Below are 18513 nucleotides of genomic sequence, written 5' to 3'. Positions count from 1 at the left end.
CGGGCGACATCACGTGGGCGCTCTGGGTGCCCCCGGAAGTGGCGTTGCTGAGCAAGGGAGCCCGCGGCGGAAGGTGAGTCGGGGCGTTCGGGGCCAGGCCCTTCCCGGGCGGGGGTTGGGGGTGCGCGGGGGGATGGGGGTTGGGGGTGCGCGGGGGGGTTGCTGGGGGGGTGGAGGTTGGGGGTGTGCGGGGGATTGGTGGGGGGGTGGAGGTTGGGGTGCACGGGGGGTTGCTGGGGGGATGGGGTTGGGGGTGCGCGGGGGGTTGGTGGGGGGTGGAGGTTGGGGGTGTGCGGGGGGGTTGCTGGGGGCCCAAGTGCACGTATGGGGGGTGGGGGTGCACAGAGGGGGGCGGGGGTTGTGGGGCTGCGACCTGGGGGCTCCAGTAGCGGGATTGTAGCTTCCAAACCCAACTGCCCTGAACCCCGCTGTCCGGGGCAGCAGCAGCCCCCCCCCCCCGTCACAGGGGTTACCTGGGGCACGTTGCTGGTAGCTGCTTGGTGCAGTGTCGATGCTCTGGAACTGCTCCCCACCAAGCCAGGCAGGACTTTGGGGAGCCTCCTCTCCCTTGGAGCAGACTTGTTCAGGGCAAGAAGCTCACACGGCTTCACCTCCTGGGTCTCTCCTTGGAGCATTCAGCATCCTCTGCCCCTCCGTGCGCTTCCTACAGCAAGCCTGCCCCAGCGGGGTCCTGGGGAAGCCACCGGGTCCTGCACCCCCACTTTGCAGTCAGATGTGACTCTTAGCCAGCCAGTAAAACAGAGGTTTATTCGATGACAGGAACAGGTCTAAAAGAGAGCTTGTAGATACAGCGAACCAGACCCCTCAGCCGGGTCCATTCTGGGGGGCAGTGAACCAGACTCCCCACGTCTGCACTACACTCCTCGACCCCAGCCAGCTCCAGACTAACAACCCCTCCCAGCCCCTCCTCTCTGCTCAGCCCCTTTCCCGGGCCAGGAGGTCACCTGATCCCTTTGTCTCCAACACCTTCAGCTGGCACCTTTGCAGGGGAGGGGCCCAGGCCATCAGTTGCTAGGAGACAGAGTGCCAGGCATTTAGGTGCACTGGCCCTTTGCTCTGCCAGATACTTAAGAACTGCCATGGGGACACTGAGGCACCAACACAGTATTCAGAGAAAACATTAAGAACTTTCCCAGTTCGTCACATCTCTCCCCCCTTCGAGACCGAACTGAGCGAGGTCACTCCAGCCAGTGACCTGGGGAAGTTCGAACCCACCAAGGTTCCCATGGATGCCCCAGCATCTCTCCCATTCCTTGGTGTGAGTTACACCAGGACAGTCCAGTCTCACGCCCTCCCTTAGGTCGGGCGTGCTTGATGGCACTTGCAGGCCGCATGTGGGAAGGTTTATGCAGCCCACACCCTTTGCCACCCCAATACCCCTGGGGTTCAAGCTGGGATTGGACTTTTTCCCAGCCCTCTGGTCTGTGATTTGGGCTCTCTTGGTTAAGAGCCCCCATCTTGGCCTTGGCCAGCTCTGGGCTTGGGCAGCCGCTTCCCACTTTGTGGCCCAGACACAACACCTCTGCCGTCCCCCCTTGCACTTTCCAGCTTTTACCGTCAGTCCCACCTCCTTGAGGCAGCCCAGCCCCCACTTCACCTGGGACACCTGTTCCTCCCAGGTCTGGCTAAAGATGCACATGTTATCAGTGTCTGCCAGGGCCAAGTTCTCCATCCCTCTCAGCTTGTCTAGAATCTCCCCCGGCCTAGCCATGGGGTCGGCATCGGACGCTGTGATGGCTTTAAGCTTCTGAGAGCCCCCATAAAACCAGATCATCCTGTCTCGCTTGGGGATCAGCCCCACGGGTGAGGCCCATGGACTGTAAAACGGCTGGATCCCATCTAAAGCCAGCAGGTCCTTGACCTCTCTCTCCAGGTTCTGGGCTGCTTTCCCAGTGACTCTGAATGGGGAACACCTGATGGGGAGATTGGCTCCCATCTCAGGGAAGAGATCCCCCCGGGGGTCTTCCCCCTTCTTCATCCAATCCTCCCTCTTCAGGTTCAGGGGTCCCCTCACTCTCCTCCCATCCAGCAGCTCGAACGGGAAGAACCCTGTGGATTCCTGGGGTACCACCAGCTGCCTCCCGATTCCCCCCAGTTCTACTTCCCCTTGGGGAGCCCATTCCCGGTACAGGAATCCCTCCTCCTGCAGGACTCTGTCCCTGCAGCCTTCCCCAGGGGGTCTGCAGTGCTGTGGCCAGCAAGTTCTCTCAGCTTCTCCAAGGAGGGATCCCTCTGCAGCTCGGTCTGGGATTCAGCTGCTGGGGCAGGGAGTGGGACCTGCTCCCTCTCGCTGACTGGGCCTGGGGTCACAGCCCCCCTGAGCCCTGTCCCTGGTAGCTCCCTCCCTGCTGTGTAATCACTTCCCAGCAGCACGTCTGGACCAGGCAAACCTGTTTGGCCGCTGACCTGCCCTGCCTGGGTGTCCCTGCACTCAGCTGGGGTCTCAGCTCCCCCCGTGCTCAGCGCTGCCCTTGCTGTCCCAGTGGGGGCAGGCAGCGAGCTCTCTGCTCTGGTCACAGCATCAGAGCCAGCGTGAGCCCCCTCTCCGGTGTGCAGGGGGGGCGGGGAGCATCTCTCCCTCCCACTCAGCCCCAGGGGGCTGGTTACAGGTAGGCAGGTATCCTGAGCCCAGCAGCCCCTCCCCCCTGCCAGCCTGGTTATTTACATTTTCTCTGACCATTTCCATCCTAGCCAATTGGTTCCCTGGATTTGAATTCAAACCCTCAGCCGTTACAGGTGCAGGGCCTGGATCCTCTCCCAAAGAGACACAGTCACCCCCCAGCAGGACCTCCCAGCTGATATCCTGGAGAACCCCAACTACCAGCCAGCCCGACGCCTCCTGGGTCTGCACAGGGATCTGGGCCATAGGCAGGGCGAGGGGCCTCACCCCAGGGAACTTCACCCAGGTCCCACAGTCCCTCAGCATCTGGGGCTGCACCACCACAGTTCTCTCTGTCCCAGGGTCTCGCCCTCGCAGGCGTGTTTCCCCACTGACCCCTGGGCAGCCCCCTATGTCTCTCTGCTCCACCATCACCAGTCCACGCTGCTGCTGCTTCTCCTGCAGCTTTTCCTCGGGCTCTTGCTTTCTCTCATGGTCCTCTCGCTCTCTCGGGCTCTGCTCCCATCCCATCCTTCTCCAATCTCCTGATGGGGAACCCAATCGTGAAGACCCTTGTCTGATTGGGGACCAGACTCCCGGGGATGTCTGGCTGATGCTCCAGCTGCTCTCAGATCCTCTTGTAGCCCCATCTGGGCCCGGAATCTGCTCCTCAGAGCGGTGCTTCTCCTCCAACTGCACGATTAACTGTGCCTTGGTGAATTTCCCCATGCGTAACCCTCTCTTTGTGCACAGGATCACAATGTCCTTCTCAAGGAGATGGTGACAGGCCATCACTTCACCGTTCCCAAGTGGCTCTGGACTTACAGGCCTGTGTGCTCTTGGCTCCCCCATGGTTTCCAGGAAGAACCCCGAGTGTGCCAACCCTTCTCGTGATCACCACCTCTTTGCCAGGGTCGAGCTGCAGACTCCTCCGCCCCTGGGACTGCTCCTGCAATCCCCAGGGGAACCCTGCTACTGCAAAATCCTTCTCTCTCCCAGGGTCGAGCAGCAAGCTCCTCCGCCCCGAGACTGCTCGCTGCAGTCCTCAGGGGGACCCCCTTACTCCAACAGTCCTTCTCGCTGGTCACACACTCCCAGAGGTTAACCGCCCCCTGAAACCGTCCCTCTCTGAGCCTTCAGCACGCCTGGTCCTCATTATCCCTCCTTTGTTTTACTGCTCCCCAGTCACTTACTGCAAGCAGCGCCATTCACAGGGTGCAGTACGTCCCGCCGCTGCCACCAGTTGTCACGGAGTCACCGGGCGATGCTCTGGAACTGCTCCCCACCAAGCCAGTCAGGACTTTGGGGAGCCTCCTCTCCCTTGGAGCAGACTTGTTCAGGGCAAGAAGCTCACACGTCTTCACCTCCTGGGTCTCTCCTTGGAGCATTCAGCATCCTCTGCCCCTCTGTGCGCTTCCCACAGTGAGCCTGCCCCAGCGGGGTCCTGAGGAAGCCACAGGGTCCTGCACCCCCACTTTGCAGTCAGACGTGACTCTCAGCCAGCCAGTAAAACAGAGGTTTATTCGATGACAGGAACACGTTTAAAACAGAGCTTGTAGATATAGCGAACCGGACCCCTTGGTCGGGTCCATTCTGGGGGGCAGTGAGCCAGACCCCCAGGTCTGCACTTCACTCCTCGACCCCAGCCAGCTCCAGACTAACCACCCCTCCCAGCCCCTCCTCTCTGCTTAGCCCCTTTCCCGGGCCAGGAGGTCACCTGATCCCTTTGTCTCCAACACCTTCAGCTGGCACCTTTGCAGAGGAGGGGCCCAGGCCATCAGTTGCTAGGAGACAGAGGGTCAGGCATTTAGGTGCACTGGCCCTTTACTCTGCCAGATACTTAAGAACTGCCATGGGGACACTGAGGCACCAACACAGTATTCAGAGAAAACATTAAGAACATTCCCAGTTCCTCACACCTTCAGCCAGGGGCTCACCCCAGCCGCCTCCCGCAGAGCCCAGCCTAGGGGGGAGCTGGGGTCCCAATACTGGGACACTGCAGCCACTGGTGCAGGCTCCTGTAATGGCCTGTCCTGGGGCTTGAGATGTCTCCAAGGGCTTGGCAGGGCCCATGGGTGTCCATCTCAGGGTGTGACTGTACCGCGTTGCTGGGGCGCTGCCAACAGCCAGCCCTGACCCACGCTGGGACCCCGGTGGAGCCGCCTGTCAGTGTGGGGGCGACTCCTAATAGCGACAAAGGTAGCGGAGTTGCAGGCAGTGGCATTGCTTGTGGTTGTGCGCTCTGTGCCGCGGGGTAAGGTATTGCCTGCTCTGGAGGGGGCACGTTTCCTGCACTCCTGCCCCTCGGTAATACAACCGGCTACACCCAGACACTTGTCCAGCAGCTAATAACACCGGGGCTCAATTCTTTCTCTTCTGTAGCACACATAAGTGTGCCAGGCACTTCACAGGAAACAGGCGACTGGTTCCTGGGCTGAGGCACTCAGCCAGCCCTGGGTCAGCATAGCAGACCCTTGTGAGTCTGACTGAGGTCCCTGCAACTCTGCATTGGTTCACGGGTCCATGGGTCTGATTGGGGCCTAAATGCTCTGGGACCCTGCCCTTTCAAATGTAACCCCTTCCTTACTGTTGCATTAACGAGGGGGCTGCTTATTTGCATTTCACTGCTGTTTTTTGAACAAGGTGGGGAAAGAGAGCAAATGCTGAGCCCCGTTGCTCCCCCCAGTGGAGTGTGAGGTTCTTATTGTAACTGCAGTGTCCCAGCCTGTACGAACCCCCGTTCTGTGCCAGGTTTCCGAGTCCAGCTCTCACTTCTCTGGGTGGAAAGCCACTGGCGGCTTTGTGGGGTGTGGGGGAAGGGATGTGTGTTCAGAGCTGCCGAAACTTTTCCACACGCCCCCCGTTGGCTGAGCTCAGGCGTGGAGACCCGTAGGAAGTCCCGTGGGAGTGAGATCCAGAGGTGGGGGGTTCTTTCTTGGGGAGGTCTTGCAACCTTAACTGTGATACTTGCAAACTCCCCCCATAAGAGTGCAGGTTTGAACCTGGCTTATGTTCTGCTTCTAGACACTAATCGAGCACTGGTTGCTGCCCCACCTAGGCCCCTGCGGTGGGGATGGAGCTCTAGCTGATCAGGTGGGGTTTATTATGGGAGACAAGGAGCCTTCTGGAATTGTTCCCCTTTCTCTCCCTTCCCTAGACCTCGTTCTCTGGCTCTGTGTTGTGGCTGTGCGCTCCCTTTCTCCCAGGGTGACCCCACCGAGTCTGTCCCGGGCCTCTCCCAGAGGGCAGCTGTCACTCGAACCATGGGAGGTGCTAATATAACCCTCCTTGCACCTACAGCACTTTCAGCCCTGGGGCAAACGAGAGGGAGAATGTGGATCCCCATTGGGATCACGCTGCCTGTAGCCCACCTGGGGGTTCTGGATGAGGACGTTTTAGGGCAGGGGTAGTCAAGAGCAGACCACAGGCCAAATCTGGACTGCCAGACGCTTCTGAATGGGCCTCAAAGGTCAAATGGGCTGAAGCAGAGCTGGGGCTGCGTGTGCAGTGCCGTGTCTGCTCCCCAGTGCAGGGCCCCCCAGCAGGCAGCTGGGCTGGGTTGCAGGGTGCAGTGTCCCCAGGGGGCTGCCCCCACCAGCTCTCTCTGCTGCCGGCCAGCAGCAGCACAGGCACTGGCATCCGGGCCCAGAGAGTGGGGCAGCGGGAGCCTCTCTGGGTGGGGAGCTGGCAGGTGAGTGGGGAGTTATATTCCTGATGTCTCAGTCCTGCAATGGGCAAAGCCTGAGGCTGGCTCTGACTCTGAGGAATGAGCAGTTGCTTTTCTCTGTCACTTCAGTCACCCTCCCATTCCCTCTGCTCATTGGCCTCTTCCCCCGAGCTCACTGTCCCCCACTCTCTTCTGTTTTTGTGGGGACAGTGAGAATTTCAGTGTCCTGTCACCTTCAGGGAGTGTCTGTCTGTCACGGTCACACCTTGTCTGTTTTCCCCCCCGCTCCATGTGAGAGGAGAGGAACTGAGGCTCCAGTCCATTGCCTTTCCCAGCTCAGATACAAATCGGGGACAGAACAGGTAAAGCTGAAAGCTCTTTGGTTAGTGATAGCCCAGAAACCTGCCCTCATCTTGCATCAGTGACATCCGTGGGAGCTTTTCCCATGGACTTTAAAGGGAGCCGGATCAGAGTAGGATGCTGTGAAACGTTCTGTTTTGACAGGAGCATGACCACATCTGAATAAATGGTGGCAGATCAGAGTTGATGCAGTTAGCTCAGATGATTTGGATCTTGTGCCTGGAGCTGGGATCAGCCTGGGGTTTAACAGATGCGTAGCAGATAAAATAATGTCCTAAAGGAAAATAAAACAGAAATATCAGAAATAACGGGGGACAATAAAGGAAAACGTTTGAGCTGGTAGAAAAGGTTTTGAACAAAGGTTTTTTTAATTGCAAAGTGGGCTTCTCTAGGAAATGAAAACGGTGAAAGTTGAGTTTTTTTCAACTTTGCAATTTATTTTTTCAAAATTTTGTTATAAACATTCATGATGGGGTTATGGAGAATGTTTGTTTGTTTACTGAAACCCCCAGTTTTTCATTAAATGAAAACGTTTCCGTGCTGTGTGTGATTTTAAACCAATCACAAAAATAGCCAGAAATTGATCAATTTCAGAGCTGGTGAAATGGAGAGAACTTTTTTTTTTTTGTCACCAAGTTTGTTTTTAAATTGTCAGCCAACCCTTGAGCAAATAAAGTAGCAAAAACCCCAAATAAAATAATAATATGGAAATAATAAAGTGACAATACAAAGACTAATGGAGTAAAATCCCATGATACGATGTCGTCACACAGTGTGTATTAAATAAAGGCATGATCCTGAATACACTTCTTAACTTGGGCCCCAATCCTGCAAGTGCTTCCGCCTATGCTTAACTTTACTGTCATGAAATCAAGGGGACTTCATGGTAATAAAGTTGAGTACGAAAGCGTTTGTAGAATTGGGTGCTACCTTCATAATACTAGCTGTAATTCTGCAAAGATGTACATGTGTGCTTCATTTATACGCGCTGAATAGTCCCATTGCTTCACTGAAGGTACCCACAGTGTGTAAAGCCGATCACACACGTGCATCTTTGCAGCATAAGGGTCATTGTCTATCCTAGCTCCCTGTCCTTCACTGATTTCTCTCCACTCCCCTTCTGTCCTTTGACGCCATGTCCTGTGGCAGAGGCAGAGAAATGCATCGATGGGTAGTTGTGATCGGGAGTGTCATTGACTGTATCCCGCCGTGTACGCTTTGCGGGTTGAATGTTTTCCCTCAGGGTTGACCAAACAAAATCCCTCCCTGTACACCGACCCCCTAGTGGGTTGGTAAAACTCTAAGCAGTAGCCCCAGGCTGTATCACTCAGCACTGAATGTGTTTGTGAACAGGGGCACTTGCAGTGCAAAGTCTGGACCTTGACACAAACTAACTGAGGACCCCTGCTTTAGTGTGTGTGAACGTGGCTACGGAAGGGGACAGCTGGGGGTGCTGCTGTGGGGGGCGACAAGGAGGCTGGTACTGGGGGGGAGCTGAGCTGGCGTCCTGTGTCCCTGTCTCTGCTCTGTTGCTGCCTCTGCCACTGTCTCTGGCCTGGTCACCTCAGCTTCCCCATCTGTGAGGTGGAGGCGATGGTCACCTGCCTCTGAGGCTGTGAGGCTCTCGGGCGCTGTGCTGATGGGTCAGAGGGAAGCCTGGAAGTCCGCAGTGCGGTGCTATGGCACTGGACTGGGAATCCTGCCCCCAGGGATCTCAGCCTGCTGCTGACACTGACCTGCAGCATGACCCTTCTCTGGGTCTCTTTTTCCCCCTTTCCCGGAATCTGATTAAACTGTCAGTGCTTTGGGACTCGTAATATAGGTCCGTACCCAGCATTTTGCAGTGTGAGGCCCTAGTCTCAGATGGGGCTCTGGGAGCTACCAATAAATAGCTACACCCACTAGTGCTTGCAGCCCCTCTGAGGGAGAGGTGACTACGTGCACCTTTCTTCTAGCTGGGGAAACTGAGGCACAAGGGGGGGGAAGTGACTTGCCTGAGGCCAGAGAGGGAGCTGATGGCTTGCAGGCCTGTGCTCATTGCACTGCTATGGCTCTGCTGACCCCCGGCCTTGTGCTGAGCTGCTTTCTCTCTCTGCAGGGCACCATGGCAGACTATCGGATCCGCAAGTACAGAGACGAGGACTATGAGGTGGTGCGCGAGCTGTTTGCCACTGGGATGAGCGAGTACGTCCCCGCCCTGTGCGTGCACGTGCTAAAGCAGCCCTGGGTGATCCTAGTACTGGCCTGCACCTTCTGCATCCTGCTCACCAGCTCCAAGTCCCTCCTGCTGCCCATCCTGGCCATCACGCTGCTCCTGGCTACAGGGCGGCAGCTGCTTGGCTACTTCTGGACCATGTATATTGAGCACTGCTTGAAGGAGGACCTGCTGGACATCAAGACGACTTACATGGGTAGCAAGGACTCCTGCTTCTGGGTGGCAGAAGCAGATGAGTGTGTGGTGGGCACCGTGGCTGCCAGGCCATCTGACGATCAGGAGGGGGAGCTGATGCTGAAGCGGATGTCGGTGCGAAAGGACTACCGGGGGCTGGGCGTTGCCAAGGCGCTGTGCCAGGCAGTGATCTGCTTCGCCCAGCAGCAGGGCTGTCACGCTGTGGTGCTGAACACCCTGATGGTGCAGGATGAGGCCCGCCTGATGTATGAGCACGTGGGCTTCGCGAAGTACCATGACGATGTGCTGCCCACCGTCTATGGGAGACTGGCCAACGTCACCATCTCCAAGTACAGGTACAGCGTCCCCCGCAGGAGCTGACTCTGCTCTGCTGCCAAGGGCTGGAACCAGTATCTCCTGTTCCCTCGCCCCGGAGCATACAGAGTGCAGAGGGTGAGACGTAGCTGACTGGTCATCTTGCAGAGTGCTCCCCTGAAGGAAGTGGTGTCTCGCTCTTACTGGCCTATGCTACCGATGTCTCATTGCTCTGTGCAGTGGGGGAGAGCCGACCGGATCCACTTTGGCCTGTTGCCTGGCTGCCTTCTCAAGGCGCAGACTGTGTGTTTCCCAGGGAGCTGGCCTGACAGACACACCGACATTGTCCTGCTGACCTCTGGCCTTGTCTGCACCAAGGGCTGGGAGCTGGGCCCGGTGCGTTCAAGGCCTTCTCAGTACACTGCCTTGATGCAGCAGTTCAGACAGGTTCCTCAGGCTGAGCGTTCTGGGCTCTGTTGTAGTCTGCGTGCACAGGAAACTCGCCCAGCCTCGGCAGGGAGGTTTCCATGCTCACCACTGGGACGGGATGACTGCAGGGTGGATTGTGGTGAGATGCTGGTAAATCACTGGTTCAAACCCAGGTCACGTGGGTGGATTCAACGCCATTCCCGTGTGCATTGTGTTCTTTCAGTAGCCTTTGAGGAGACCAAGCTGTCTTGGGGTGGGGTATCACGGCTGGATCTAACTGGATGGGGTGTCATCATCACCGTCAGAAGCCCTAGACTGAGTGGACCGTGGGGACTGAAGTCCCGTCCTGTTTGGAGGAACCTCTTTGTAAGCAGAACCTGTCTCCACCCCTGCTGAAAGAAGGTTCATCCAGCCTTTCTTCCTAGCATCAAATCCACCTAGAAATCTGAACAGGCGTTTGTGTCGTTCTCCCCAGCAGGCTGCCTGTGGGCCGGAGTCCCTCCATCTGGCACTCAGCTGAGCATGCTGCCTAAGCAGCGGCTCCAGGGCTGGGAGTGTCAGCTGTGGGCCAGTGCTGCGTTGCCGTAGTGTTGGTGGTGTGGCACTTTGGTGAATAAAGAAATTGCTACATCACTTTCTGATGCAAATGTCTCTCTTCTGTGCCATGGTACTGTTGACCCCCTCTGCCTTGGGTGAAGTGTAAGAAGAGGCCAGAGAGTGGAAATGTCTTGTATCGGGTTGTGTGTGCGATATGTAACACCACAGCAAGTGGCAACAGGGTGAATAGCACATCCCCTTGTCGTAGGACATAAACCAGGGAACAGCCCCTGTCGTGAAAAGGCAACCCAGTTAAATCTGCTTGGGAAAATATTTCCTCTTAGTGTGCAGTTAGCCTGTGGAACTCATTGCCACTGGATACACGCAGGAGGTCAGACTGGATGGTCAGAACGATCCCTTCTGGCGTTGGACTCTCCCTGGGAAGCTGAGTATCATTGAGGCCACAGGCTCATCAGGGATCCAAAAGGGATTGGCCCATTACGGATAAGGAGAGCAGCCAGTGTGACAAGATGTATATCACCCACTGCTGCGACAGACACTTCCCCATCACTGCTACAGCGGGAAACCCCGGATGCAGCAGGTTTGGAGGTGCCTGAGATGCAACTTGTGCATGTTTCACACAGCCCCAAAGTCCCCTTCCCACAACCAGCTATGGGCGTGCTCCAACCCACTGGGCCTGCCGGGCTCTCAGCCCCTGGTGCAAGACTCTCCCCCAACTCGAGTGACTCGGGTGCTGGGAATTTCTCTGTCTAGCTCTTCCCTGGTTTTCTCCCCCCCCCCAGCTCTTTCTCTCTTCTTTGGCATTTTCTACCCTTGTGTTACCCAGCGGGCAGACAGCTCTCCTGTCCCTCCCCAGGGGAACACACCCAGCTGCGTAGTGCAGAGCCGTCCTTTATCACGCCTGCCACCCCTCTCCTGCGACCCTCTGTTTTGTGTAGAGGTGAAGGTGGCCTGACTTCACAAGTAAGGCTAAGATCCCAGGTTGCCACCCTGCAGAGGAATGTCTGCTCCAGCCAGCTTTCTGGAGATGGCAGCCTCTGCTCGACCGAAGCAGTGAGAAGATGGGGGCAGGAAGCAGGAGAGTTACGCCAGCCCTGCAGACCTGGCCAGGAGACACAAAGGTGCCGGTCAGTTGCTTGAGTAGAACGGCAGCGTTTTCCCACAGCTGGGTGGCGCCGTCCTTGGGGGTGATGATACAAACGCTGAAGGGGCCCAATTCATGGCGGCCTGTGGGATTGCAGTCAAACGTGCTCATCAGCTGATAGCGGGGTCAAGTTAAGGGATAGCTCTCACCTCCGGGGGAAGTATCCACTTCCTGCGCCTGCTCGGGACTGCGCTCTAGCACCCGAGCCTGAAGTTGCACTTGGAAATTGAGCGTGTCAGTTCTAGCCCCGTGCGAACACTTAGCCCCTGCAGAGTGAGCCGCTGAGCTCTGGCAGATGCACTGCACAGGAGGGATGTGTGGCAGGGTCTCCCTTTTCTTGCTATGCATAGACTTGCTGAGCAAGCTGCCCTCGCCTTGCCAAGGCGGCTGGAGGAACTGGCAGTTGTGCCTGGCCCTGCTGTTGCTCTCACGTGCAAATGGTTGCAGAGAGGGAGCAAAGTTTGCCCTGCTGCTCCATTGGGGGTGGGGGAACAGCCATTCTCCTGGCATGGTGCCCAGGCCCCCTAGGTATCATATGTCAGCCTTGGGGCTGGCAGTAGGGCAGGAGGTGGCCAGCACCAGTGGCTCTGTTTGCTCTCCCTCTTTCCCAGAGCAGCAGCGTGTCCCACCTATGCTCACAGAGGGCAAGGTTCCTGGGTGGGCTGGAGGGCAGCGTGGGACTGCAGTAGGGGGTGGAGTTCTCGTCCAGCTGAACTGTTGCAAAGACCCCGCAGGCTGAGCTGCCTGCGTCAGGCTCTCTCTAAAGCCTGCTTTCCCTTTAAGCACCCTGGGCCCTGCCAGCTTTAATAATTGGAGTTATACCCATCTCCAAGAACTGGAAGGGACCTTGAGGGGTCATCGAGTCCAGCCCCTTGCCCTCACTAGCAGGACCAAGTACTGATTTTTGCCCCAGATCCCTAAGTGGCCCCCTCAAGGATCTGCTGGCTGGATTCCTGGGGAGGGCGGCTACCTCTCGGCTCTGTGCAGCCCGCGGTTATATCACCGCTGCTCTGGAGCTCCCAGCTCAAAGGGGGGCGGGTTCACTCCGGCTGGGAGGCGCCGGGCTGGGGTCTGTGCACAGGTGAGTCTGGCAGCTGGGAGGGGGGGTTGGGGTACTGCAGTGTCACTGCACCCTGGGGTTTTCCACGGCCACAGAAGGATGGCTGGCCTGGGCGGGCCTGTGCTATGGGGCTGCTCGGGAGAGGAACAGGCTTTGCTCCTGGCTGCAGCTGCAAAAGCAGGAACTGAAACCGCTTCCAAGGCCCTGAGCTGGCCAGCCCGCAGTTCCCATGCCAGGGCCGGGCCCGTGGAGGTGTTAGTGGGGGGCTGTTAGTGGGCACTGGCTGGCCAAGCCGCAGCTACGCTGAGAGCAGGGGAGAGAACCCAGGTGTCCTGTCCTGCCCAGCCAGGCAGCAGAACAGGTGTCACCAGGCGAGCGCTGACTGCTGCGCTCCCTCTCCAGAGCTTCCGCTGTGCAAAGAGCCTGGTGCTGCCTGGGTGTGTAAGGGCCAGGCCGAACCGAGGGGATCTGGGGCACGTCAGGCCCTCCCCTGTGCCGGTCATGGGGCATTTCCCCGAGGGCAGCTGTCGCTCACCATGCCCAGAGCAGGCGAGCCTCCTGAGCAGCACGAGGGTCCTGTGGTTAGAGCTAGTTGCATAGCTAGGGGGGTGCAGGGGAAGCAGCCGCTTCCCCCAGCACATTTTCCAAACTGGCGCCAGTGGGCAGGGCCCATGCTCTGCTCTGGAGCTCGACCTGCCGGGACGGCGCTGGGCTCCTGCAGGCAAAAGGGGGCAGCACAGCTGGAGGAGCCATGGGGGTGGGGCCGGCTCCTCAGCCATTGCTCCCCACCATCGCCGCGGCCACCCGTGGCGGCTCAGGGCTCGACGGCCGAGCGCTCCCTGCCCCTTGCTAATGCGGCAGCAGCAGCATCTCCTTGCAGTGGCTCGCAGCCCATTATACAGGCGGGAGGGGAGGGGCTGACCGTCCGCTCCCTGCTCACATCCCGTCCAAGACTCCAGCCCGCCACGTGCAGGGATCGCCGCATGCAGGGGTGCGAAGCGGTCACAGAGTGGCCCCGCCCTTCGGGCCACCCCTGTTATCCCACCCCCCTGTACCATGCCCTTCCCCCCGTTTGCTTGGTCCCACACCCCCGAGCAGACCCTCTAGCTGTCGCTTACATTCCAACCGCCTGGAGCTTCCTGTGTGCCCCTCTCCTCGGTGTCATGGCTTCCTCCGAGGTCACTCAGCAGCTGGTGAGTCCCGCCCGGGGATGCGTGAAACTTTCTTGCCTCTTCTCCCCACCCCTCTCCAACCTCACCCTAAAAACTTCCTCGGCGGGCCGGGCGGTGCTGCACCCAGTCCTCCCCCCCTGGACTGAGGCCCTCCGAGGGGGGGCACAGCATGGCCACAGCACAGCGTGCCTGGAGAAGCCGGGAGGGTGCGGCACAGAAGGAGGAGCCAAGGGGTGTGTGGCCAGAGGGGGAGCCATGGGGGGCACCTTTTTTCTGTTTCCTCCCCCTGCACTTAGAACTGGTTAGAGCCGTGGCTGGGAGTCAGACCATCTGGGGTCTCCCCAAGGAAGTGTTAGATCCACAGAGCTTCACACCGACGTGTGCAAACCCAGGTGTGCAAAGGGAGGCACTCAGCAGCCTGTCCCTGTAACCAGCAGTGCCAGGCTCCTCGGTCAGTGCCCAACCCACCACCCTGCAGCGGCCTGGGATGGTTCCTTGCCCCCCAAGGGACCTGGCTGAGGGGTCCTGGTTGTACCTACAAGCCCTGCTTGGGACTGTGTTCCTGGCTGGCTGAGAGTCACAGTGAGTTGCAGGAAGTGGGAGGTGCAGGGCCCAGACTCCCTCGCATTGCGTGACATTGGGGTTATGCTCACACACTCCGACGACGGGGCTGGGGAGCATTTCCCGGATGTTTTTCTGTTCGCTGTGATCACTGGCTGGGGGGAGACAAATCAAACCGCCAGATGAACGCTCGGGGGGGCCTGGCAAAGTGGCTGTGCAGGGGGTTTATGGCCGTTTGTGCCTTAAAACAATCCCCGAGTTGTGTGCCTGCCGTGGTGCACGGAGCTGGATGCCCTGAGGGCTGTTGGCCATGCCCAGGGAGGATGGGAGTCCAGCTGTGCAGCTGACAGCACCAGGCAGGGTCAGCGAGTCTGGGCCATCTCGGGCAGCATGGGCCGTTGTGCCCCATGGAGTCCAGGAGCTTCCTGGGGGCTTGGTCCCAGCGGATGGTTATTGTCCTTTGTCCCCAGCAGCTTGGGGCAAAGTCCCTGGATACAGAGCGCCTCTTCTCCCACGAGTCCAGGAAGCCTCTTCTGATCCCGAGCGTGGAATCTCTGGGGACTCGGGATCCAGGGATCTGCTCCCAACCCCCCTGCAAGGTCAGCAGGTCGTCCTGAGCAGAGACAGCCCAACGGGCTGGCTGTGACCCTGCAGCGCTGCACCCCCCCTGAGTAGGTACCATGCTGGGGAAGGGGACCAGGGTGACGGGACCACTGCACTGCGAGCTGCTCTGTGTGTGGATCTGGGGGAGGGGAGAGGCTGATCCACAAACACCTGCCGTCCCATCCCCCTCCAGACAGGATCACAGCCCGTTAGTCTGGGGAGCTGCATGGGGCATGGAACCTCCACAGCCAGCCTGTCACCAGCTGGGGCTGGCGTTTAAAGGGGCAGAGTCAGCCTAGTGAATCCCCCTGCCCTGCCCCCCAGCCCCTCTATCCTGAGCCCCTGGAAGAGATTGTCTCCCCCTGCCCCCGACCCGTTCCTGGTGCTCCTCTTGCAGGGCAGGGCTGATAGGTGGGTGCTGAGGTGAGAGTGGGGGGCAGGGCTGTGGGTGGAGGCATGGAAAGTGTTTGCCGGGAGTCAGTGAGGGGGTTGGGGGGAGCCCAGTGCAGCAAGAAGCCAGGGGCACTGCGGGAAGTGGCCGGTGGATCAGCAATGTCCCAACCCGCTCCCTTGGCTTTAAACTCTGTCTGCCCTAGGTTCCCTGGGCTGCGCAGCTCCATGGCCCCGTACCGCATCCGGCAGTATGAGGACAGTGACTACGAGGTGGTGCGCACCATGTTCGGCCACGGGATTAAGGAGCACGCTCCTGCTGGCTACATTCACATGCTGAAGTGTCTCCAGACCCAGCTGCTCTTCCTGGGCCTCTTCCTGGCGGTGCTCGCAGCCTCCGGGTCCCTCCTGGTCTCCCTCCTGGCTCTCCTGCTCACTCTCATTGGGGGCTGGTTTTGCATCCGGTCTCTCTGGACCGATTACGTCCACCAGTCTCTTTGCAGTGACCTACTGGACATCCGGAGAACCTACCTGGAGGCAGCAGACTCTTGTCTCTGGGTGGCAGAGGTTGAGGGGGCCGTGGTGGGCGCCGTTCTACTGTAGGATCCCTCGAAAACGGGGCGCGCCCTGGAACTAAAGCATGTGTCCGTGAGGAGGGAACACCGGGGCCGAGGCATTGGCAGGGCACTCTGCAGGACAGTCGTCCGATTCACCCAGGAATGCGGGTACAGTGCGGTCGTGCTGTCCACCTCCATGGTTCAGTACTCAGCCCTGCAGCATGGTCTTCCAGAGGGTCTCGGAGAGGTCCCAATCCCACCTCGGCAGCTTCCTGCAGTTCTCCGTGCAACCCGTAAATCCTCGGGCAGGCATTGGCAGAGCTCGGGGAGCCCAGGGCAGGGCTAGCCGGACCTGTGTGTTATGCTTGAGGGGCACTGGCAGAGCTGCGGGGGCAGGGCTGGGGTAGCAGAGGGCTGTGGGTGGGGAGTGAGGGGCCCTGGCAGAGCTCGGGGGGAGCCCAAGGCTGGGGTAGCAGGGGGCTGTGTGTCAGGCTTGAGGGGCACTGGCAGAGCTCGGGGGGAGCCCAAGGCTGGGGTAGCAGGGGCTGTGGGTCAGGAGTGAGGGGCACCAGCAGACCTGTGGCGTGGGGCTGTTTCATATCTCTCTCTCCGGGGCTGTGACCTGGGCTCTTTGCTCCATGTGTCCTCGGTGCCAAGCTGCCGGAGGCGCTGCCCAGGCCAGGGAGGAGAGAAGCCAAGAGCCCAAGGAGCCAGGACCCCCCTTTCCTGGCACATCGTATTTCTCCGACTAGCTCGACCCTCTCCTCCCGGTGATGCTGCACCAGCCTGGTCCAGCCCCCCTTCCCCAGGCCTCAGAAGCTGCCACCTGGCAGCAGAAGCCAGGCCCAGGCCGGGTGCCCGTCTCCTCGGGCCCAGCTCCGCTGGCAGGTACAATGGGCGGCTTGTTGGACCCTATTGACACGGGGCCGTGGTGCTGGTCCGTACCCGGCTGCCGGTCGGTGGACAGGACTCTGGGCCGGGGCTGTTTGCATTAGCAATGCTCCAGGAGCTGGGCACAGAGCGCCCGACAGCGCTGGGATTCCCTCCCGCTCCGTTTGTGTAGGAGCCAGGCTGGGCTGCCTGCCATTGACCGAGGCTCTGTCCCCTCGGGCGGCAGAGTGGGGGGGCGGGGGGCGGACCCACTGGGGAGGAGATTGCGTCTGTTTGGATTAATCAGCTAAGCTGTGAAGCAAACAGGGCTGCCTCCCCCTCCCCCTGGCCTGCGAGCCCATCTTCCCTAGCCAGCTGTTGGGGGCGTGGGGCAGGTGGAGGTGGGCTGGGGAGGGTCAGTGATTGGGGGTGTTTGTCTCTGGGTGGAAGCGGGGGTTGTAGGGAGGCTGGGGGCAGGGGGTTAGGTGGCTCATTGAGTGACAGGTATGCTACAGGGTCAGCTACTGGGAAGGGGGGGTACACACTTGGAGGGCTGGGAAGGGCTGTGCAGTGCCTGGGGGAGGGGGCAGGGCAGGGTGTGATGAAGTGAGACTGTTCTTAATGTTTCCTCTGAATAATTTGTGAGTGCCTCAGTTTCCCCTTTCATTTCTTAAGTCTCCTGTGTGCATAAATGGCCGACACTTGGTCTCCTGGCAACAAATTGCCAGGGCCCTTCCCCCCTGCAAGGGAATAGCTAAAGGTGAACAAAGAGGTCAGGTGACCTCCTGGCCCGGGAAAGAGGCAAAGGCCAGAGAGGAGGGGCTGGAGGGGGTTTCAGTTTGGGGCTGGCTGGGGATGGGAAGTGAGGGCAGACGTGAGTGTCTGGCTCACTGGGCCCCAGAATGGACCTGGCTGAGGGGTCCCATTCTCTGTACCTAAGAGCGCTGGGGGGGTGTCACAGAGTGCAGGGGAGTCAGGGCCCTGCACCCTCATTTCCTGCAACTCAGCCAGCCAGGAACCCAGAAGGTTTAGTAGGCGACAGGAACCCAGTCCCAAGCAGGGCTTGTGGGTACAACCAGGACCCCTCAGCCAGGTCCCTCTGGGGGGCAAGGAGCTTAGACCCCAGACGTGGGGTTCCTGCCTCTTCCCAGCCAGCCCCAAACTGAAAAACTCCTCCAGCCGACCCCCCCCCCCCGGCTCCTCCTCTCCCTTTGTCTAGTGTCCTGGGCAAAGGTGTTACCTGGTCCCACCCCCTTCCTGGCCCAGGTTACAGCCTCAGGTACCATCACCCCCTGCTCTTCCCTCCCTCTTGCAGACAGTCCCAGCAGAACTAGACACATTCCCATCCCTGATAGTCTGTGATTGTATGAGAAGCAACACACAGTGTCTTTGTTCCCACATATTAGTAAGGATACAAGAATATCAAAAGGCAACCCCAAAATTCTGTCTCAAGCCCACAAACAGGCCTATATATAACACCTAGCATCCCAGAACACCCTGCTCTGCTATTGGCTGATGGCAGAGGAAGGCTGGCCCAGTGGTTAGGGCCCTGGCTAGGAGTCAGAGCTGAGGTCGATTGCTTGCCTGTGTGAGTGTGAACAAGCCTCTCTGTGCCTGAGCCAGGGTAAGAGCATTTCCTGAGCCCGCGGGGGGCAGGTACCTTATAGTCAGATCAACTGTGCTGCCGGGGGCTGTATAGGCGCCTCAGCGGACAGCCACAATCATAGAATATCTGGGTTGGAAGGGACCTCAGGAGGCATCTAGTCCAACCCCCTGCTCGAAGCAGGACCAACCCCAACTAAATCATCCCAGCCAGGA

General features: G+C 59.1%; 2 protein-coding genes and 1 pseudogene across 6 annotated transcripts in view; all 3 read left to right on the top strand.

Moving 5' to 3' along the window:
* Positions 1 to 10412, top strand: LOC115651944 (probable N-acetyltransferase camello). Of its 4 annotated transcripts, XM_030563296.1 has the most exons (3): positions 58 to 72; positions 6572 to 6649; positions 8746 to 10412. In XM_030563296.1, exon 3 carries the CDS (start codon positions 8752 to 8754, stop codon positions 9415 to 9417), a length of 666 nt encoding a protein of 221 aa, XP_030419156.1. In that variant the 5' UTR covers positions 58 to 72; positions 6572 to 6649; positions 8746 to 8751; the 3' UTR covers positions 9418 to 10412. The 4 variants fall into 4 exon arrangements, with proteins under 4 accessions (XP_030419153.1, XP_030419156.1, XP_030419155.1 ...); XM_030563293.1 differs by lacking the exon at positions 6572 to 6649 and having other exon boundaries at positions 1 to 73; XM_030563295.1 differs by lacking the exons at positions 58 to 72; positions 6572 to 6649 and adding an exon at positions 4750 to 4819.
* A 94-nt stretch (positions 10413 to 10506) lies between these two features.
* Positions 10507 to 16214, top strand: LOC115651945 (annotated as a pseudogene).
* The window catches only part of LOC115651946 (N-acetyltransferase family 8 member 3-like), a 29917-nt gene continuing 22264 nt past the window's right edge, over positions 10861 to 18513 (top strand). Inside the window, exon 1 of one of the 2 annotated variants that reach the window (XM_030563301.1) lies at positions 10861 to 10918. The gene's annotated coding sequence lies outside the window, so the exon portion shown is untranslated. Of the gene's footprint in view, positions 10919 to 11471; positions 12564 to 18513 lie in introns of those variants that run through there. The other variant, XM_030563300.1, reaches the window with a different exon arrangement.

Source organism: Gopherus evgoodei, chromosome 5 (genome assembly GCF_007399415.2).
Source record: "Gopherus evgoodei ecotype Sinaloan lineage chromosome 5, rGopEvg1_v1.p, whole genome shotgun sequence".
Classification (NCBI taxonomy): domain Eukaryota; kingdom Metazoa; phylum Chordata; order Testudines; family Testudinidae; genus Gopherus; species Gopherus evgoodei.
Note: the sequence above shows the minus strand (reverse complement) of the source record. Positions and strands in the feature narration are given on the sequence as shown.

Bases quoted from the DNA above. Each gene is read 5' to 3' on its own strand.
- LOC115651944 (XM_030563292.1), top strand. From the start codon at position 6,335: ATGTCTCAGTCCTGCAATGGGCAAAGCCTGAGGCTGGCTCTGACTCTG. The intron at 6,650-8,745 runs GTAAAGCTGAAA...CTCTCTCTGCAG, and splicing joins ACAAATCGGGGACAGAACAG to GGCACCATGGCAGACTATCG.